General features: G+C 43.2%; 7 protein-coding genes across 7 annotated transcripts in view; 4 read left to right on the top strand and 3 right to left on the bottom strand.

Annotated features, from left to right (window-relative positions):
- The window catches only part of LOC124312357 (collagen alpha-1(I) chain-like), a 1,404,094-nt gene that overhangs the window by 1,221,024 nt on the left and 161,518 nt on the right, over window positions 1–21,552 (top strand). The gene's annotated exons all lie outside the window — the stretch shown is intronic.
- Window positions 383–3,436, top strand: LOC124310689. The gene is made up of 2 exons (XM_046774646.1): window positions 383–845; window positions 1,029–3,436. The coding sequence occupies exons 1-2, from the start codon at window positions 383–385 to the stop codon at window positions 3,434–3,436; spliced, it is 2,871 nt and encodes a 956-aa protein (XP_046630602.1).
- LOC124312440 lies at window positions 6,164–7,776 on the bottom strand. Its single transcript, XM_046776955.1, has 7 exons — window positions 7,628–7,776; window positions 7,341–7,563; window positions 7,082–7,240; window positions 6,904–7,012; window positions 6,705–6,833; window positions 6,540–6,648; window positions 6,164–6,474 (listed from the first exon to the last, which is right to left on the bottom strand). The coding sequence occupies exons 1-7, from the start codon at window positions 7,665–7,667 to the stop codon at window positions 6,383–6,385; spliced, it is 861 nt and encodes a 286-aa protein (XP_046632911.1). The 5' UTR covers window positions 7,668–7,776; the 3' UTR covers window positions 6,164–6,382.
- LOC124312316 (ATP-binding cassette sub-family B member 10, mitochondrial-like) lies at window positions 7,840–10,654 on the bottom strand. Its single transcript, XM_046776796.1, has 10 exons — window positions 10,322–10,654; window positions 10,055–10,252; window positions 9,940–9,998; window positions 9,731–9,874; window positions 9,546–9,656; window positions 9,311–9,481; window positions 8,796–9,236; window positions 8,634–8,714; window positions 8,346–8,570; window positions 7,840–8,282 (listed from the first exon to the last, which is right to left on the bottom strand). The coding sequence occupies exons 1-10, from the start codon at window positions 10,602–10,604 to the stop codon at window positions 8,010–8,012; spliced, it is 1,986 nt and encodes a 661-aa protein (XP_046632752.1). The 5' UTR covers window positions 10,605–10,654; the 3' UTR covers window positions 7,840–8,009.
- LOC124312393 lies at window positions 11,978–14,595 on the top strand. The gene is made up of 6 exons (XM_046776900.1): window positions 11,978–12,912; window positions 12,975–13,180; window positions 13,252–13,404; window positions 13,492–13,675; window positions 13,781–13,947; window positions 14,027–14,595. The coding sequence occupies exons 1-6, from the start codon at window positions 12,606–12,608 to the stop codon at window positions 14,234–14,236; spliced, it is 1,227 nt and encodes a 408-aa protein (XP_046632856.1). The 5' UTR covers window positions 11,978–12,605; the 3' UTR covers window positions 14,237–14,595.
- On the top strand, window positions 15,197–21,495 carry LOC124312286 (rabankyrin-5-like). Its single transcript, XM_046776758.1, has 16 exons — window positions 15,197–15,401; window positions 15,482–15,659; window positions 15,720–15,835; window positions 15,904–16,175; window positions 16,251–16,400; window positions 17,843–18,008; window positions 18,079–18,259; window positions 18,364–18,496; window positions 18,562–18,683; window positions 18,836–19,183; window positions 19,252–20,110; window positions 20,174–20,324; window positions 20,388–20,783; window positions 20,854–20,992; window positions 21,053–21,151; window positions 21,233–21,495. The coding sequence occupies exons 1-16, from the start codon at window positions 15,383–15,385 to the stop codon at window positions 21,366–21,368; spliced, it is 3,465 nt and encodes a 1,154-aa protein (XP_046632714.1). The 5' UTR covers window positions 15,197–15,382; the 3' UTR covers window positions 21,369–21,495.
- On the bottom strand, window positions 16,394–17,708 carry LOC124312487. The gene is made up of 3 exons (XM_046777014.1): window positions 17,434–17,708; window positions 16,926–17,099; window positions 16,394–16,852 (listed from the first exon to the last, which is right to left on the bottom strand). Exons 1-3 carry the CDS (start codon window positions 17,495–17,497, stop codon window positions 16,587–16,589), a joined length of 504 nt encoding a protein of 167 aa, XP_046632970.1. The 5' UTR covers window positions 17,498–17,708; the 3' UTR covers window positions 16,394–16,586.

The raw sequence follows: 21,552 nt of genomic DNA, 5'->3' as shown, positions 1-21,552 counted from the left end.
CATACGACGCCATCGAGCCCTTGGGCAGTGTTCCGTTTTTCTGAGACAAAATCCCGAAGAAGCTGCATTGTCTATGGAGGAACTTAAGGCTATGGCTGCCAACGGTCAACTTGACTCGGTCATCAGCAAAATGTACTCCTATACAGCCAATGTCACTGGCAGTGACGCCTACTGGAGCAAGCGTCGAAGAGAATTAGAGGCTATAATGCAACAGAAAGGTCTTGGCACGGCTTTTTTTACTGTTAGCTTTGCTGACAATCACTGGGACGACCTCCATCGTCTCATGCCCAACGGTTCAGCTGAACCAAAACTTCGCTACCAGAGTACAAATGCAAATTTACATCTAGCAGACTGGTACTTTTCCGAAAAATTACGTCTTTTCATGAAACATTTTTTCGGTGGTGTCTTGGATCTCGAATGGTTTTGGTATCGTTTCGAGTGGCAATCAAGAACAGCCATTCATGCCCACGGTGTTGTAAAGCTCAAAAACGACCCGGGGATTGCCGACCTAATGATTAAAGTCTACGCTGGCCGACTTATGGCGCAAAAACTAGCTGATCCACAGTACACAGCAAACCTTAGCGAACAAGACGTCCAAGAAAAGCAAGATCTAGTTGAAGCCGGCATTCTTGCAGAACTCAAGGTTCTAAAGTATGCCGATACTCTGTTGTGTGCCTGTAATACTCGGTCTGATCCAGTCAACCCGTTCAATGCTGAAGTACCAGTTCCCCATCCGTGTTCAAGCAATGTCTCGTCAATTTTGAACGATGGAGCAGCCATGGACGACTTCTACGAAAGATTGGCAAACTGTGTTCAACGTCACGTCTGTCGACCAGACGGTTACTGTAAATCGAAGGACGGCAAATGTCGTTTCCACTTTCCTTTTGATCTAGTTAGTGAATCGAGAATAGTTTTTGAAAAAATCGGAAACACAGACTCTGTTCGTGCGAAAATTGTTCTCAAAAGAAACGACAAGTACATGAATGTTCACAACAGATCAATGTTGGAACATTGGTGTGCCAATGTAGATCTTCAGCTCATTCTTGATCATCACGCTGCAATGAACTACATGGTCAAGTATGCTAGCAAACAAGAGCGGTCTGGAAACACTTTACAGCAAGTGATCAAAACGATTATCAACAAGGCTGATGTCACAGATAATGCTGGCTCCGCTTTTCGCTCCTCTATCATTCGTTCCATTGGCCATCGTGACATCGGGAAAGGTGAAGCGTCGCGCATTTTGTTTTCCGGCCACCACTGTGAATCATCCTTCAATTACGTCAACGTTTCTTTGGACCTGACTGTAAACGAAGTCTTCAGAAATCCAACGACTGGTGAGTTGGAAACTCGACCAACTCTGCTTACCTACTTTGCCAAACGTCATGTTTACATTGAACAAAACACCTACCCCAATTGGAATCTTGATCAACCCAATTTTATCGAGTTTTGTCGTCACTTCACTGTCGTCAAAGGGAATCTTAGAAATAATCCCAAGCCGGACAAGACCATTGTTTTGACATTCCCGGTGCATCGAAATTCTCCTACGTCAGCTACCTACCATCTGTTCTGCCGATATTCGCTAATCAAGTTTTTCCCATGGACGGAATCATCTATTCCAATGCTTTTGGATGACAACCTTGTCGTACGCCAATGGCAAGACTTTCGATTGACTGCAGCTCAGGAACTGCGTCAATATTTCAACTTAGACGAAGAATTACAAAGTCGATTAGATCAGGCAGCTGATGACCTCCAGGAAGAAGACAACATTGAAAACGACAACTTTAATCAACTTGAATGGCAGCAAGCGGTCGGTATGCGACCTGCTGGCGAACAAGAAGTTCGTTCTGATCTACCTGTGATTGACCGTTCTTTCCCTTGGCTGACTAGTCTTCAGCTTCATTACACTCCACATGAATTGGCCTGTGGAAGCACTTGGGTGGTTAATCATCTAACCAACGGAAGAGATCTCGGCACTGATTCTACAGATTTACCGTTTGTCAGTCCCAGTCAACTGAATCGTTCACAACGAATGTGGTTCGATATGGTTGTTGAGGCTCTGCAATCTCGGAAACAGTTGTTATTGATCGTCAATGGCACAGCTGGTACTGGCAAAACCTTCACTATTTCAGCAATTTCCAGTGCTGTCCCTAAAGAACATATCGTCCGTTCGGCCTACACCGCGAAAGCTGCCCATCTCATCCGCGGTGAAACTTTGCACAAGATATTTCAAATTCCAGTAGAAAAAGGCCAAGGCACAAAGTTTGGCCCTCTTAATGGAGCGAAACTGGCAGCTCTTCAAGAGAAATTTCGTCATGTTAAAATTATCATAATTGACGAATATTCAATGTTGAGCTTGACCATGCTTGGAAAAATTGACGCTCGTCTTCGTGAAGCTAAAGGCAACAACCTTTTTTGTGGTGGGCTGACTGTTATTTTGGTTGGAGATCCAGCTCAGCTTCCTCCTGTGGCTGCTCCTTCCCTCTATTCCCAATCAACAGCACCGTTTGCCAACGAGGGTCGGGCCGCTTACTTGGCTTTCCAATCCGTCATCAAGTTGACAGAAGTTCGACGACAACAAGTAGAAGATGGCGACATTGACCAGCAAACATTCCTGGACACACTCAACTCTTTGAGAGAGGGAAACTGTTCCATAGACCAGTGGAAATTCCTTCAAGCAAGGAATCCGGAAGCCATTGCCAACTTTGGCACTGATTTTGAAGATGCGACCTACTTGTTTGCCACCAACGAAGCTGTTAATCGCAGGAATTACTTTAAATTACCACAACTTCAAATGCCAATCACCCTACTACGGTCGGTAAATGTGCCTTCAAGTGGCAAGTCAAAGCCATCTGATCAGTTTCGAGGGCTTGAAGTTGAACTGTACCTTGCGATTGGAGCCCAAGTAACGTTAACATCCAACATCAACACGGATGTGGGTCTCACTAATGGTGCCAGAGGTACCGTGGTTGACATCGTCTATTCCAAACAGCCCAATGTTGATCTGCCTGATTTCATCGTTGTTAGATGGCCTGATTATACCGGTCCTCAATTCTTCTCTACAACCATGAATAACGGCATTTCAACTCACAACTGTATACCAATCCCGGCAATATCCATACGGTCTGATGACACGAGAGCCGTCCGGATTCAGTTTCCCCTTCGCCTGGCTTATGCGATGACCGTATGGAAATCTCAAGGAGAAACTCTAGGCAAAACTGTTGTAGACATCGGTCCCAAAGAAACCGCCGGCCTGACTTTCGTCGCTCTTTCAAGGGTAAGACACATTAGTGATTTGGCCGTCTTGCCATTTGACTATCAAAGAGCATTGAAAATATCGACTGGCGATGGGTTATTTGCTAGAAAGATGGAAGAAAGACGGCTAAATATGTTGTGTCAGGTTACACAAGATCAATGGTTTGAAAATAACCCAGAATAAATTTGTTTTATTTTCTTACTGTTTTGCTGTCTCACAAATTCGCTTTTCGTGTGCCTTTGTCACTCAACAACGTAACGTCACTTTTGAATACAAAATAGGTCCTGAATTTGTCATTTAAGACAGTTTTTAACTGGCTTACGACTATCCATTCGGCGAGCTGATAAGCTTGCTTTTCTATCTTTAATTTAAAATAATGCAATTGACTTGAATATAATTGAACAATATTCTTTAAAAGAAGATCTTTGATTTAAAAAAACTATTAATAATTTTTACGGTAAAATTTGTTTTTAAATTAAAGTTGAAAGGATCAAAAGTTGATTGCAAGCGCCGCTTCAGACGTCGACTTCTATAAAGCCTCGATGATCCTGCCCATAAATTATTCGATAGTTTTGTCAACCTACTGCTGAATTCAAACTCTACTATAGAATACTATAGAATACTTCTGAAAGATGGAAAATCTTCTAGTTTGCTTTTTCGTATATGTGTGGACCATGATTCTTTTTCACGAAAGTGAAAAAGATGAGTCTAATTACCCGACCTCGGACATCAAGTCCGTTACCGAATTACCAGATGCCAAATTGGCCAACCAGGATCAAACTACCAAAATGAAACCTGGAACCCGATATCGTTCAGTTCTGTACACACCAACCGTTAGACTGAATCGCTTCAATTGGAACACTCTGCCGTCCATACCAGAGAACCAAGACGGGGAGGATTGCGCTGCCGAAGTTGCAAAGCTGTCGGCCGAATTGAAGACAACAAGGTACGAGTTGCAACAACATCAGCAACGGGCCCTATCTCTTCAAATACTTACAGACCAGATTGAAATCGAACTCATTTCCGTGAGAAAATCGCTGTCGGAAGTGACCACAACTAACGACCAACTTAAACGCCACCTGTCTTGTCTTACGGCAGAAAAGGACGAGCTTTTAGAACAACTTGAGCAGAATAAGATCACGACCGTTGATGCAATTGAAAAGGTTACAAAATCATACGAACAGCAGATGACGCAATTGCGTAACGAATTTGCGGCCACCAACCAAACCGTAAAGCCGTTAACAATGGAAGTTGGATGCGGATGTGTTGTTGAGGTAGCAAATAACTCCACACAGACCGGCCAGTCAATGACGAAAGAAGTTGCGTGTGGTACTGAAGAACTTGAGCAGCACGTGACCAAAGATGATGAAGACTATGGCTTTGAACTTGACATGAAGATGATGGAAGTCAATAAGAACCGTAGTCATTCATTTTATATCCCAACTCGTGAGCAAATCAAAACGCCCGTCCATCAGCAAGTCGCTTTGAAACCGCAAGTCTATTTCCCAGTCAGCGACATAAGGTACAAGAACAAACCGATAAGTGGCTATGTGGTCAACCCGGATGGATCTACCGTCACGTATGGCGAGGCCTTGAAATCAACGAAAAAGCCCAGCACGGTGGATCTACAACCCAATCAAAAAACGGAGGACAAGGTGAGGAAACCCGCCCAGGACGACCCCCGCACCATCATCAGTGGCCCAGTAAAGACGGAAGAAGAACTCGTTGTCGTTTCTAGTCCCATTGAGGAAAAATCTCTCCCTGGCAACAGACTTTTACTGAAAAACATCCAAGGTGGCGATTATGGACGGATTGTTGGTAGCGGAGGATCAAACATCTATCGAATTGAAACAGAATACCAAATCGTCGTGAGTATCAAAGGAGCAGTCGACGGCACCTATAAACTGATGATTTCCGGAAATAAGGAGGAGATGCGCAAAGCGGCCGCAAACGACATCATACGCGGATTAACAGTCATTACGGAATGTTCAAACTTGCAACTGTTTAAAAGAATTAAAAACTACAGGCTGTACGAAATTGGAAGAGAGCACTTCGTAAGAATCAATCGTACAGTTAACTCTGACGGCATCAGCGGTAAGATGACCTTCATCGGGAGACTGAGTAGCTGCCAATCGGCTTACGCGGAACTGTTGGCCGAAGTCAACGTCTCGTCAATTCAACAAAAAAAAGGACCTAAGTAAAGGAAAATCACGATACAATTAAAATGCCCTTTCCCCCCTCCCTCCCACCAAAAACAAACAAACAAAACAAAACAAAAAAAAAATTACTCTTTTCTATGTGCTCATTATGTCTTTATGTCTTTTATCTTATTCTTCATCTTTCCCCTTAAATCTTTCCCTTCATCCTTTTTTTCTTCTTCATCTTTTTCGTCATCTTCTTCTTTCATAAATTGGGTCGGATATTGGTAGTTTCATCCGACAAAACTTTAAATTCGACACCCATTTGATGCACCTTCGACATATGGCAACTATATTTCCACAATGGTGCGAGAATACGTCGACACAGTGTATGCGTAAGTACTTCGACAATTAGTTTTTAAGTTTAGGTTAAGGTAGTTAAGGTTAGGTTAGATTAGGTTAGGTCGAAGTATCTACGCTATACATCTGTTGTCGAAATATTTTCGCACCATTGTGGAAATATAGTTGCTAGCTGTTGAAGGCGCGTTAAATGGGTGTCGAATTTAAGTTTTGTTGGATCAACATTGTCAATATATCACGACCCGATTTCTTTTCTTTTTGTTTACCCTTCTTTATTCTCATTTCCTTCTCTTCCTTATCTTCCTTCGTGTCAATGAATGGAGTGTGAATTTGAAGAATGTGTGTCAAGTTGTGTGTGCTTGATTTGTTTGAATGTCTCAATAAAATTTCTTAAATGAAAACTATACCATTATCATTTGTTTGTCTTTTTATTATTTAACATTTTTAGCAAGTAATACTAACTCAAAAGAAATATAAACAGAATTAACGGCGATTGCCTGAGCAATTGAGTTGTTCAAAGTCGCCTTAATTTGTGGCTTTGGATGCCAAGTCATCGCTTCCTTAATTGGAGGTGGCTGACTGTCGGGCTGATTGTACAAACAAGAAATGAATCATTTTTGGAAGTATTTTCCTAGTCCAGTTTTACAACGACGACTTTAAAGAACAAGAAAAAGACTATGCCAAAAATGAAAGCTTCAAGCATTGATGCCGCCGCGTCGATTGCTGCAATTGCATGAGACTATTAGTACAAACAACGTAGTAATTAAATAAATATTGCGTATACTTACTTGTCCATGTAAGAATTGGCGACTCGACATTGAACAAATTAAAAACGCTGATGAAAAGGCTATGAGCCCTTTGGACACAGATGAAGTAAAATAGGGCGTAATATTTTTTCTGAAAAAACAAAAAAATTCAGGAGCAACACAGAAAAATAATTAAAACATTTTTACCGTAAACTTTGGCCAGTTCGAGTTGAGATGAGCACTGAGACCAACATTGAGAGCATTGAAAAACACCAATCCGAGAGTAGAGCTCAACACGTTCAGAATAAGAAAAAACCGAAAGATTGCATCGCCCGTCTTAAATCACAAGATGAATGGTGAATGAATTATTATTTGAATTTAAATTGAGGCAAAATGAATTGATTACATCACGTCGCAGGACTTCCGCGATTTCCAGAATGGCCACTATAAATGTTAATATCAGCTGGGAGACGAAGGCCTGATAGATCAGCCCACCAATTATGCGCAGCCGATTTCTGTTATTGAATGAAGCGAAGAATTATTTCTAGTAAATCAGTAAAAGAGAACTAAAAGATGAGTAATACTTGGTTATGTTGAATTGAATGAACTGCAGTTGTTTGCAGAAGAGCGAGAATGTAATCACATACCACTTATTGCCATTTTGGACCCTTAGTAGAACCTCCTCGCCTCCGCCAATTACGATTACAGTTTCAAAGAACTGCACCATAATAAACGACATGTATCTATTCTCCAATAGAAAAAAGTTTTTTAAGAGAAAATTTTAAATTTTAAATTCATTAAATATTTAAATCAGATTCAAAAATAGAATGGATCGCTTCTTACATGAATTTGATGGTCTCACACATAATGGTGGCTCGAGGGACGAAAAACGATGCCAATGAAATAAATGAGATTGCCATTGGAAGGGACGTAATCCAGGCTTGGTGTCTTCTCGCCCACGATGGGTTCTTCTTAATAAAAATGAACACATTGTACATGTAGAGACAAAGCAAAAGGGAAGAAGTGACTACTCCAATATATCCTACAGAAACCCAACCCCCTAGGGCTGTACAAACACAGAAGAATTAAAACAAAACACTAAATTGTATTTGATTGCTTGTTCAATTTACCTTCTATGTGCTGTGTGACATTTGGAGTATAGCTGTCCATCTTACACACACAAATTCGATATCCTAAAATTCTTCCACTTTGATTAAAGTGGGAAATGTCATCACCAGTTCCCCACCCTCTTTACTCTCACGTCTGTTTACTAAAAATGGTTTGTCAACCGGTTGCGTCAGCTAGCGTTGACATCGTCAACTAGTAACAAAACAACAAATTGTAGAATACAAAAAAAACCCTAGGTCAAATATATTTGTTTTCTCTATATACCCAAAATCTCTTATCTACATAAGAACAATATGTTGATTGAACGGTTAATTGTTTTCCCAAATTATAGTAGTGAGCGGAGTAAAAAAGGAAACATAAACTTTTGTTTTTCTCTTTTTTGAATTAAGCAGCAGCTAAGCCGATCGTCTGGAGTTCAACTAATTTCTTAAACACTCCGTCGGGGATGGACACGAGAGCTTCGTAGGTGCCCAGCTCGACCACTTGGCCGTGTTCCAGCACAGCGATTTGCGACGCCTTGCGGATGGTCGACAGTCTGTGGGCGATGGTCAACACCGTCCGGCCTTTCGTGACGCGTTCGAGCGCCTCTTGGATGAGCGATTCGCTCTCAGCGTCCAGAGCGCTTGTGGCTTCGTCTAGCAATAGGATGCGAGGATTCTAAAGCATTGCATAACAAAACATTCGAGTTATTACGCTTCAATGAATTTTCGACTGGTTTACTTTGACGATGGCCCGTGCGATGGCTATTCTCTGCCTTTGGCCACCCGAGAGGAGGACACCTCGTTCGCCGACGACTGTGTCTAGTCCCTGAGGACATTTCTGAATGAAGGACCAGGCGTTGGCCTCTTTGGCTGCTTGAATGACTTGTTCTTCGCTGACAGAGTTAGGATCGATCGCTCCGTACAGAATGTTTTCCCGTATGGAACACGAAAACAGAGAGGGTTCCTAAAATACGACGAAAATGTTTAAATAATTGTTTAAAGTCGAGACGATAAAATTTTAAATTACCTGACTAACTGTGCCGATGTTTGCTCGGAGCCATTGTGGATCCAAATCTTTAATCGAATGATTGTCAACCAGCACTTGACCCTAGAAATATTTTTTTTAAAATGCAATCCATGTAGTAATTAATTAAATAAATTATGAATTAATTTGTTTTATTTTAATTACGCTGGTTGGATCGTAGAAACGGAGTAGAAGTGCTGCTATGGTACTCTTTCCTGAGCCACTGGAACCGACAATAGCCGTCACCGACCCGGCCGGTATGCTCAAATTTAAATTGTTGAAAATAGGAACGTCGAATCTGGTCGGATAAGCAAAGCTAAGGTCACGGAACCGGATAGAGCCTTCGAATTGCCCGGCCGGGATGACAGGGCCACCAGAAATGGGAATATCCGGCCGTGTGTCAATCAGTTGCCAAATACGGGTGGATGCGCCCAGGCCCTTCATCATTTCCGAGTAAGATGAGGAGAGACCGCCCATCGAAATTCCGACATAGGCAGCGTAGAGGAGAAAGGCGGAGAGCTGGCCAACCGTCAGCGACGAGTCCGCTACCATCAAGCCGCCGTAATAAAGACCCGAAATGATGATTGCGTTTCCCGCGAACCCCGTCTAAAAAAATAAATTTAAATTTTCGTTTTGAATCTACAACTTTTATTAAAATAAATTAACTAAAAGTTGTTTACCAAAGCGAAAAAAGTTCCCCTAGCTTTCGCCTCTTTGTATCCAAGCGTGAGTACATGATCAATCTGCTCGTTGTAACGTTCGAATTCACGTTTCTCTTGGCCAAACGCCCTCACTGTCCGAATGTTTGAAATTCGTTCCTCGGTTACTTGAGTGGCTTGAGCTAACGCATCCTATTACCAATAACATACCAGTTAAATACTCGATTTAATTTGTAACTAGCTGTTTTTGTTTTACCTGAACTTTTTTAGTAATTTTTTTGACAAAGCGGCCGTAAACAATGGTCAGTACTGCGACCGGTGGAACAATTGATAAACCGACTAGGGCTATTTGTGGAGACGTGTAAAACTAAAAGAGAAAATAAATTAAATGTTTTTCAATTTCTCAATCAGAATATGTTTGTCTGTAAGAGCGTATAGTACCATCATGGAAATAGCGGAAACTACTAATGCACTAGATCTGATTCCATCTGCTAGGTTAGCTGTGACACACTTGCTGACTAGGGTAGTGTCAGTAGAGAGTCTGTTGACCAACTCTCCTGTTTGGTTCTTGTCAAAGAATTTGACCTGCAATTGGTTTCCAATAGGAAATTAGTTGAATCTGTTCAAGCGAATAAAAACTGAATAATTACATCTTGTTTGACTATGGCAGCATAAACATTCCTTCTCATTGTCTGAGTGATCCTCTCACCTACGACAAACAATGATGGTGTAATTCAGAAGCTGAGACAATTTGGGTGATAATACCTGCCACGCTCATGAGATAAGTACGCCCAAAGTTACAAGCAGCTCCAAAGATGAAGATGCCAACGAGAATAAGTGACACATTTGTGAGGTTCTCCACCATGGATTCCTGATTGGCACTAATGATATCTATGACCTTGCCAATAGCAAAAGGTATAACCATGGTGATTGCACTAGAGACAAATAGAAGCCCTATTCCACCTGGATGAGAGGAACGAGGAAAAAATCAATGTCTTGATCTCAACAAGTAATTCAGTAAAATATCTTTACCAAGCAATCTATATTTTTCTGGTTTTGCCAAACCGATGAGCCGGCGTACTTCTTCCGATTTCAATTTGGGTTTGACTTTCTCGGCTGTTTTCAAGCCGGCATTTCTCAGCAGTGCCGAAGAAGAGCTGAAAAATCGCCAAGAACAATTGACACCGCCATTGCTCTTGCTGGATCTTGCAGGCTGAAGAGACCTACTTGCTAAACTGCTACATCTTGCTCGTACAAGAAGAATTACCTGTCTGGAGTAGGACGGTGAGGTAAATAAACGAGATACAAGAGCCATGGAGCGATAAGAAAAATCACGTTACGTGTAGATTTGGCGATTGTTTACATCTGGATAGGGGTGCTGCTAATCAGAAACATATGCTTATGTAAACTGTTTTGCATCTGCATGACTGCATCAAGTCATCAAGTGGGTTTCGCATATTAATCGCAAGGCGACGTAATAATAATAGTAAAGTATAGGAAACTTTTTAAAAAATTTTTGATTTAATAAAAGCCTTGCCACTAAAATCATATCCGGACCGGATGAAACGTTCGAGAGCGAGGGCCCGAGGGGATTTATAAATTACCATATGCTAAAAAAAAAAATTCAAAGTATGGTCGTCTGGTCGATAATCAGTTATGTAATACCAATAAAAATAATTCGAATTTCTTTTTGGCTAAATTTCCAAGTACAATCTGTGCTGTAATTATACGGTTGCTTGAATTATCAATAAGTGTTTTACATTATCGTTGGCTTGACAAAGTTACACTCTATAAATCAAATGAATTCAGTTCTGGAAAGTTTGGATTAATAATCAATGCCTAATGGTGGAATCCCGACGGTATAATAACGTTTTAAGATGATTTCGAGTGTCTATTTGACGCCCTCATTTCACGAGTGTCCATCTATATCTTGTCTAAAAGCTCTCTTATTGTTGACACGGTTTGTCAGTTAGCTAAAACGATGTTGGGTTTACTATGACTCTTTCGTCACTCATTGCCACTCGAACCCGTAATAATTATATGACTAATCAGAGATAGTGTGTGGGTTGACGATGATGGCGCAGCATTGCGAAGCCAGCAGCAGCCAAACTTGAAAAAAAAAATCTCTTTGAATCGACCACTTCCTACTTAAAAACTTGGCCAGCACATAGTCGTATAGTCGTGCGCGTATGTGTGTGTAGTACGGCAGTGTCTGTGCTGCTCATACCACACAGCCGCCTATATATTTTCGGGCGGGAGTCTGTCCTTGATTCATTTTCAAAGCCTCTTTCCCCCCGGTCCAGCAACCCGGAGCCCGGCCCGTGTGAAATCAAAGATCAATCAAAATCATCTTCTTCTCGCTCCGGAACTTGATTGTCGGCGGGACGCCGGTCGCGGATGCAACTCGTTATTGATTGAAAATTGAAAGGTTCCGTCCAGTTGTGTGTCTATACATGATTTGGTTCTTTTCTCTTTCGATCATATTATATACATTATTCAGTGTGTGTGTACGCCCTTTTCCGATTCGCCTTCTCTCTCTCATATCTCTTTTTATTTTTCTCATCTCTTTTCTTTCTCTTCTCTCTTCTTTCTCTACACTTTCTCAATTGAACAAAAGCAGGAAAGCGTCAATCAGCGACCCCACCCCCTTCTATTTCTTCTTATCTCCGTGATGTGAAGGAAAGAAATCGTATCATTCACGAACGACCACCATTTTTCCATCTCTTTCTTCTTCTTCCTTTTCTCCGTGAATGTCGCACATCTCTGGCCAGTTGTGCAGCTGTTTTTCATACATAGCCTTTTATATTAGAGCAGCCCCCCACAGGTACAATACGGAGTGTGTATGGACGAACGCGGGGTGGGGCATATGGTGGGAGGAGTGATGCGGCGGCGGCCGCCGCCCGTCTTCCGTGATTATGTTTGATTTCATTTTGGCGGTAGACCGGACGCACTCCGACTAACTGACTCAAGGTCAGTTAGTCGCCGTCGAGACATCACCGCCGACGCACGCACCATCTTGCCCCTCTTCTTCTTCATCCATCCGATCCGATCCGATCCAGCTGTGCAGCGCAAGAAAACAACACACCGGCGGGACTGCAGCAGCCGGACATATCATCGGAACATGTTGCCACTTTTGCGACCAGTAGCTCCTGCGTGTCCGCTCACCTCCGCTGGTTGTTAGGAGACGGCCCGAAAAAAATTCAGTGTGCGCCATATTGTCGTCTTCCAGGGTCCAGCAGATAGTTCCAGTCAAAAGTGTTTGAATCAACTGCTGTTCATTGACATTTCAAAAGAGATTATTCAAAAAATAATAGAAATGGAGGACCATCAGCAAAGTGGTTTGATGTGGGTCCATCCGGCGGCAGTGTTGACGGACACGGTGTTGTCCCTGTGTCTGGTGGCCCCGATGGTCGTCGGCTATTGGCGTGGCACCTGGTTCCTCCTGGACGCCTACCTCTACCCGGATGATGCGGCCGCCAGCTGCTGGATCTCGTTGCTGTTGGGATTCGGCAGTCTGCTGCTGGCCACTTGGTTTCAGCGCCAATTGCAGGATTACGTCACTCGGCAGACACCTTGCATCTATTTCTTACTCTCCAGACTTTACACCGTCGTCCTCTGCTTCGGTACGTTATATGATTATTAAATATTAAATTGAGAATTAAACAGTTAAACGCGATGTGATAAGGTTGCGTGAATCACTGGCGCGGTGTTTGGGGAACGCTGGACGTCTACACGGGAATCGGCTGGACAACGGCCCTCATGTCGATCGTCATCGGCATCACTGGACTCATTTGGCTTCGTGCCTTCCGCAATATTATGGCACCGCCGCTGGTCATCATCGTCGATGATCCCGAAGGATATTTCACTTTCCCCACCATGTTCCGCACAATCGTATAAATTCTAACTAATATTCATTTTTATTTCTGTTGTATAATCGTCAATTTTTAAAATAATTGAAAAAGGAATCAAAACGACCGCACTTAATAGCCCTGGACGGTCTGTTCAGCGTGACGATTGTGGGCTCGTTGGTCGTCCTGGTCTGGAGAGGTTCTTTCCTTTACCTGGACCTGGTCATGTTTCCAGAAGATGCGGAATGGTCCGCTTGGGGCTCAACGGTTGACTATATTCCTTACCAATTTTTCGATCTTTCCGAACTTGATTAAAAATTCAAATTTAAAAAATGTTTGGGATGTGCTGATTAGGTTTTGGGTTATTCAACGTCGTTGCTGGCCTTTGCTCTGCAAGCCCCGCTGGCGGCCGTTTGTTCCCGCGCCACCGGTTTTTGGCGCATCGTCGTCATGGACGCCTTCACGGCCATCGCCTACGTCGGCTCCGTCAACGTCTGGCGAGGACTGTGGAACCTCTACGACATCTACTTATTTCCAGGTGCTACTCCCCTCAGCCAACAGGTTGCAACGGCAACGCCGCAACACAACAGGCCTCTTTATCGCTGAAATTTGCCCATTATTTGTCATAATTCGCATCACGCAGATCACAAAGTTTGGAGCAATTTGCTGACCCACGCCGCCGGCCTCATCGTCCTGATCCTCTGCTACTGCGCCCATTCGATCCTCGTCCGCGGCGTCTACCTGGACGCCGAGGAACCCGGAGCCAACGCCGCCGTACTGCCTTACCACTACGTTCGATATTTTATTCTGGTATAGACACTTTTAAATTTTGAAATTACCGCTCAAATTTGAATTTGAAAAAATTCCATTTGAAATGTGAAACTTACAGAAGAGACGGAGAGTTTTGGCGGGATTGGCCGAGGAAGCGGAAGCGGGCGAAGAGCGGGAGGAAGAGCGGAAGCATCAGCATCAGCGGGACGGACGCGTCGTTGAAAACGGCTGGCTTCCCGATGAGGTCGTGACGATGATCGACGATTCTCCGGATGAGGACGATCACCGGTGGAAAGCTTCCAATAACGACAAAGAATCGGCTATTTAAAAAAACAAAATCTGAACTTTTTTATTTTTGTTTTTAAAATAAAATAAAAACATAGCATTCAATCAAGTTGTAATATTTTCGATGAAATCAAGAAGAAGAAGAAGAAGAAAACTAAAACCAACCAAAATAAAGTCGGTTTTGGACTTTATTGTTGAACCCGAGATCGCACCGCGTGTCTTATATTTCTTTCGTTCGTGTTGTTGTTGTTCTCCCAACGTTTCGCCCGCACACTTTTCTTTTTATTTGTTGTGGAAAATTATTTTTTAAAAAAGAATTGTAATTTTTTTGTTCTCTCCCCACCATCCCATCCCTCCCCCCTTGGATTGTAATCGTTGTAATACAAAATCAACTTTGAGAGACAGAGTCGTGATCATTGACACTGGATACCAGCACACACAGACACACACACACACACAGACCGGGACGTTATTTAAAGACAATGTTGAATTACGTTTAAGGAAGAATGAAACAACCGGAGACTTTATAATCATAATGGATTCACGACCCCGTGAGGCTTTTTATTTTTGTTTTTGCTAGATTGTTTTGGTTTCGTATTATATTTAAGAGATCGTCTTCCGTCGTGATCCAACACGGACGAGGCTTGATGTAATAAGGAATCTCCATCCATGACATCGTCTCCTGTTTCACTTTGGGCGAATCGTCGCCAGCCTTGGATTTTTCTCCATTGTTGGCGTTTGATTGTTGAATTCGTCAACTCGCGACAAGTCGACCCGCCAAGTCTCCCGCTCATCGATCATACTAAACTGCCAAATGAAGTTTCATCGTTAAATGGTCGTTTAGAAGTTCGTGATGTTCTAACCTCACACATGATAAATCTTTTAACAAATGGGGGTTTTGTGTGTTGTTTTTTAAGAATGAATTTTTGTTTTCGAGATTGGCGATTTCAGGGTGACGCCCCTTTTTAAATAGATTCAATTGGCGCCACTTTAGATAGGTCGTGATATCCGTCTGCTTGCCAGGGCTCTACATATTTTTGACGTATTGATGAGGTTGGTTACCCGATAGCGGCGACTGGGAACCACCTACGATTTCAAAAATAATCAAAAGCAGCTTATCGTTAAACCTAATTTGCCGGGAATCCATTTGCTATTTTCCTGGCGTTGTTTTTACATTCCTCCCAAAGCCATGGTCAACGAAGGGAAAGGTAAATTAACGTCGGTTTTGTTTTCTTTCCAAAGAAAAAACATCCCCTCATTCTTTCTGTATTTACTTTCAATTTTTCAGATGAAGCAGCCAAAATATCTCATCACTTGTCACTGCTCAGAGAAGAATACAACAAGCTGCAAGCCCGCCACACTGAAGTGCTGAGACAACTCGGTGCCTCTTCAGGGGAACATTCCAATACTTTTCTTGCCCGTATTTTGAAGTTTGTTGCTAATTTACACTTGTCCCAAAATCTCAGGTAAAAGTTCATGTGTCTAAATTTCAAACATTCAACTCTAATTTTGGTTTGTGCTTGCAGTGATGTGAGAATTAAGCTGGCCAACGGCTCTGTACCTGGCCACCGTTTTGTGCTCACTGCCAGAGCTGATAATTGGCTCTTGAGTAATCAAAGCTGGGATAATGTACAGGAACTAGGTAGTATAATAACTGAACAACATCTTATCTTTTTTACGCTATACTAATTCTCTCATTTCCTTATTTAGATTGGAGCCATTTGGATCAAGATATCGGGGATGCCTTGTTACGCTGGGTTTATAAAGACGAGCTGAAAGTGCCAAATAATCGATTCGATTTTCTCGTCAGTCTTCTTAAAGCCGCCGGCCAGTACAGACTGGGCGACCTGATAAACAGCTGCGAGGAGAAACTCATTCCTATGGTCAATGTTTCCAATTGTGTGGAGCTTTTCGTCCGGTCTGAAGAAACCGGAGCTGAAACGCTCCGGAAGTTTTGTGCAAGCCTTATGAGCAACCACTGGGTCGGTCACAAATTTACAAGCTGTTTCCATCTAGTGATAATTGAATTGACATCCTGTTGACACTTTCTTATACAGGAGGATTTGAATCGCGAAAATTTGGCTCCTCTTTCTGCCCAATCCCTCTACCGCCTATTGGAAGAACATTCCTCTCATCCTCTGCACGCCGCCGTCCGTCTCGGAAGGGAAGATGTCGTTTTCCTCGATTTGATCAAGTACACTCAACAGGTAATGCATGTTTATTTTATGATAGTATAGTATAACAACGCCCTTAACCTTTCGTACTAGCACACAAGAATTAACATTCGCGATTATTTATCACAGACCATCATAGGGGGTGATGCTAAACAAGTAAAACATTTTTGAAGTAAACAATCACAGGATATCGTAAAACGTGGGATATCGAAGGGGTGATTAGAGGAGAACGTAGTAAACAAAAGGGAAAATTATTAGATAAACGAGTAAGTTGCTGCTGTGTTGTACCGGAGTTGCAGCGTTACACAGTCGGCTTGAGCAGTAGCAATACTGGGTTGGAGGCTTGGTGCCTTGGTGTTCCAAGATGCATCCGTCTTGGTAAATTGTTTCATTGACGTCGTTCACCGTCTGCCACTGTCCTCGTTTTAGCACCCTGTAGGAGAAGCTCTGTTGGGCACAACCTCTCTCCGTAACAATGGCGTTTCCTAGTGAAAGAAAAGGGAAATAAACTTTAGGGAGGGAACAAATCTTTGTGTAGGGGTCTGTGTGTTTTATTACTTCCATCTGGAAATTCCAGTGTGAAATTCCTCTTCATGCAGAATGTGGAGAGGGGGCAGTCAATAACAAATGGGCTGGACCCGTCAAATTTTGAACAAGGCTCTAATGAATTAGTTTGGTTGCCTGTGTTTGGAACTGCTTTTGGAAGGCATCGGTAACACTGGATCCCCAAAGCTAAAGGGAAAACAAAAGAAATTTTTTTAGTTACATGTGACCTCATTCATGTGACCAGTTCCCACGTATGTGGGAAACAAAAGAAAATGTTCTATTTTTTCTTGGCATTGCTGTCAGTCATGTTTTACCACAAGCAATGTAGTATTTAACAATTTTTATTTTATTTTCAATTATTGAATTTATTTGCATGGCACTACACTTTGTTTTAACTAGTGGTTTGGTTTTGTAACTGCCACCATTATTACTTTTATGGTGACATGCAACCGTTTGACCATCAACAGTCCCCAAATTAGCAATAGTAAATAATTCAGGACAAATTTTTAGCTTAATTTACCAGAGTGGAATGTAGAGATGAACAATAGAAAATGGACCAGCTGAAGCAAACTAGGGAAGGACATCTTTTCTTGTGTGTGAACTCCGCTTTGTGGTGGCGAAATAGTTGGGTTTACAGCGTTGAGCAACTTCGATCATTCATTTCCTATTGCCCTCTGTGCGTTATTTGTTGGGCTGCTGAGATTTTTATCAGGACGACCAGCCGTATTCCTCCCTCCACGAAATCCGAAACGAACTGTCACAAATAAGATTTCTAGTTGTTGTTCTGACCGAGCTTTTTTCCTATTGGTCGGCGCACCCCCTACAGTGATGGGTTTCGGCAACCCATCTATTAATTTGAAAATTCTATGTCCTTTTTATTAAAAATTCAAGTGTTTCTATTTAACTTTTATTTTCTTTTTCTCATTTAGTTGCCCGTGAGATTAAATGCAGTTGACTCGAAAGGAGACATTGCTCTAGATATTGCGTTACATTTGCGTTACGAATCTCTGGCCTTGTGCCTTGTTCAACATGGGGCCAACGTGGACTGCGTCGATCCTGCCGGCCAGCGGTTGCTACACAAAGCCATTATGCGAAGTAAATCCGTAAACCTCTTCACAAAACGATATTAGATTTACGTAATAATCTTTCGTGTACTTAACAACAGAGGATGAGTTTTCGTGCGATTTTCTACTTAAACACGGAGCTCTACCGACGGCCGTCTTACCCGATTCCGGCTACTCACCTCTACACTTGTTAGCCGATTGGAAATCCGACACGGTGGCTGACGTTTCGAGTCTGCTTCTGAAACAAGGCTGCAGCCCCAATGCAGTCGCGGAAGATGGAAGGTATATAACGGCTCAACCGCTCAACGTGACCATAAATTTGGCCCACGTGACCACAACAGTTTGCCAGTTTCCTTCATTGATTGTTTTTGTTATGCTTCTTCCAGCACGCCTCTACACCTGGCGGTCCGTTCCAACAACATGGCGCTAATTGAGATTCTATTAGCCGATTCCCGAACGGATTGTGAACGACAAGACAAGGAAGGTTTCGTCCCTCTGTGGTACGCCCTTCAAAATCCCGTAAGCCAAATAATATACCGAAATGTAAAGAAGAGCACGTGTTAAGATCATTTGTCGTGTTTCAGATTGAACTGTCCATTGCCGAGCAGCTGACAGTCAAGTGCTCATCGTGTGTCAACGCGGTGTCGTCCGTAACTGGTGCTCCCCTTTTACACATGGCGGCTTTTGCCAAACTCGAACAAGCCACGTAAATTCTCAAAGTTTAATTGACAACATTAATTTTTTTAAATCAGTGATAATATGTGGTTAAATCGGTAGGCATAGGTTTATTGGTTTTTTTAATGTGAACAATCTGTAAATCCACAAGGTCATTTTATAAGTAAATTCCATTGTGTTTAGGTTCTTCCTCGTCAATCACAAAGCGGATGTGAATGCACTGAACCGTCAGGGTGAGTCCCCTTTGCACATTGCCAGTCGATCCGGAATGTCTGCAGTGGTCCGGAAGCTGCTGGATAATGGATCAGATCCTAACCTACAGACTCCACCCCCTACGCTTTCCAGCCCTGTGCAGGTCAAGGTCAAAGTGGCTAAAGTGGCCGACGAGAGTTACAATCCATTTGAGGACGACGAAGTCGATCAAGCCCAAGAAGAAGAAGATATTCAAGAAATCGGGCTCCATTCTTCCATACACTTGGCCGTTCATGGCGGATTCGAGGATGTCATCACCGCTTTCGTCGAACACACAGAGTGAGTTTTCATCAATGTATTTTTTTACTCTAATTCAATTAATTATTTTCTTTTTTTAAAATGCACAGAAAGAACAAAACGGCGATCGATTTTGATGTGAGAGATTCGGCCGGCGAGTCGACTTTATGTGCCGCTTTACGCTTGGGTCGTTACTCGATTGCCCAGCTCTTGTTGAGAGGCCGAGCGTCCGTCAATGCCGCCAGTCCCAACGAAGGACACCGACTGTTGCACTATTTCCTGCTGAAGGGAGACGAACGAGCGGCACTCTTTCTATTGGATAATGGCGCCGACGTTCACGCCCTCACGCCGGATGGAGAATCATCTCTGGTGCTGTGCATCCGCAAAAATCTGCCGTCGGTGTTGGAGGCGCTCTGCCGACGTGGAGCCAATATGGAAGAAGCTCCCGGAGACGCTTGTCCACTTTGGTTAGCGCTGACGTCCGACAACGAAGATTTGGCATCCATTCTCGTCCGCTACGGAGTTGACACGGATCACTGGGAACAAGGGCCAGACGGGACCAGTCAGACGTTACTCCACCGAGCCCTGGACGCCAGTGATGAAACTTCGGCGTGTTTCCTCATTCGCAGTGGATGTGAAGTGAACAGTCCTCGGAGAGAAGGCGGGTCGGAAAACGATCGCAGCACTCCTCTGCATCTTTGCGCTCAGTGGGGCCTGGAGCAAGTGGCCGCTACTCTTTTAGAGCACGGAGCCGATATCAGTCCGCGCGACGAGGAGGGAAAGACTCCACTTCACGTGGCTATTGAGCAACATCAGGCCGGCCTGGTCCAACTGTTGCTCCGCCAGTCTAACATTGACCTTTACGCCGTCGACCGGACCCAGAAGACGCCTTTTGCTACCGCTCTTTTGGTCAAGAACAACAAGGCTGCGGCTGCCGTCCTGGAAAAGGATTCTTCCGTTGCCGAACAGGTAAATTATCCATTAAAATCTTTTGGGGTTGTGTAATAAAATTGATTTTTTAATTTTTTCCAGTATGACAATAAAGGACGGACGCTGCTTCATGACATTGTTTTGCGTGGTGACTTGGAAGGATTGCTCTTTTTACTTTCGGTTCGCGTCAACATCAACTCGCGGACTTCTGACACGGCGAAATTGACGCCGCTTCATCTGGCCGTTCAAACAGGTATAATTTATTTTATTACTTTTCTAGATTTCGTTAAATGATTATCGACTTGTCATTTAATAGGTAAAGACGAAATGATCCTGCGTAATTTGATTGTGGCTGGTGCGGGCCTGAACGAGCGTGGCCCACGCCAGCAATCAGCTCTGCACATGGCGGCGGAGCGTGAAGACGGTGCTGGGCTGATGAGCATTTTGCTGGACGCCGGAGCTGACTGGTCGGCACTGGACGATTGCGGAAATTCAGCTCTCCACACCGCTGCCCGGCTTTGTCACGTCAGTGTTGCACAGGTGCTCTTGACCCAGTCACAAGTGGACGCCGAGTCTCGCAACATGCGCGGACAAAATCCTCTCCACCTGGCGGCGGGAAGTGGTCGCGATGCATCCGCCAGTCTTCTAAGCCTATTCCTACAGTGTATGCCTCAGTACCCGATCAACGCACCCGACATCGACGGCAATTCGCGTATAACTCGATTAGCGACACTTGGTTCCTGGTTCACGTGCTCATTTCTTTTTCTTTCTTAAATTTTCAGCTCTTTTATTGGCCTACATGAAAGGAAACGTGGCCTTGTGCAAAGCTCTCGTCCGGGCTGGCGCCTGTTTGGCCGCCACAAACAAGAGTGGCGTTTCAATATTCAATTATCAATTGGCTACCAAACAGCTACTTGTTAGGTAAAAAGCGTTTTGTTTTTCTCAGCTATAGAATAAATATTAATTCTGGTTGACTTGCAGATTGTTGGAACAACTGAATGAAGAACCGCCTTGGGCTGAACACGACTATTGCATGGAGTGTGGTAGCAAATTTGGCATCACCACTCGCAAACATCATTGGTCAGTTTTTTAATTTATTTAATTTATTCTTCAACACGTTCCCGAACCCCTGACTGAAATTTTTATTTGATAATTTTGTAGTCGGCATTGCGGAAGGATCTTGTGCAGCAAATGTTCCGATCAAGTGGTTCCCATCCTCAAATTCAACCTTAGTAAACCGGTTCGAGTGTGCCTGTTGTGCTCACAAGTTCTTTGTTCCGGTGTTCCATCTCCATAAAACAGTGTTTCCATGCACTCCAGTCGTCATTTATTTGAATCTTATGAATTTTCTATACGGCTAAAATGATCAATTTGAGAGTTGCAACCAAGCGAGAATTATAATATACATTCATGTATCAAATGTGCTCACATTTTGTAGTTAATTTCAATTCGACGACGACGTATTGGAGTTTTTCCCATTC

The sequence above is a fragment of the Daphnia pulicaria genome, chromosome 8, assembly GCF_021234035.1.
Source record: "Daphnia pulicaria isolate SC F1-1A chromosome 8, SC_F0-13Bv2, whole genome shotgun sequence".
Lineage (NCBI taxonomy): Eukaryota > Metazoa > Arthropoda > Branchiopoda > Diplostraca > Daphniidae > Daphnia > Daphnia pulicaria.
The sequence above is the reverse complement of the archived record's forward strand: the minus strand, read 5'-3'. Positions and strand labels throughout refer to the sequence as shown.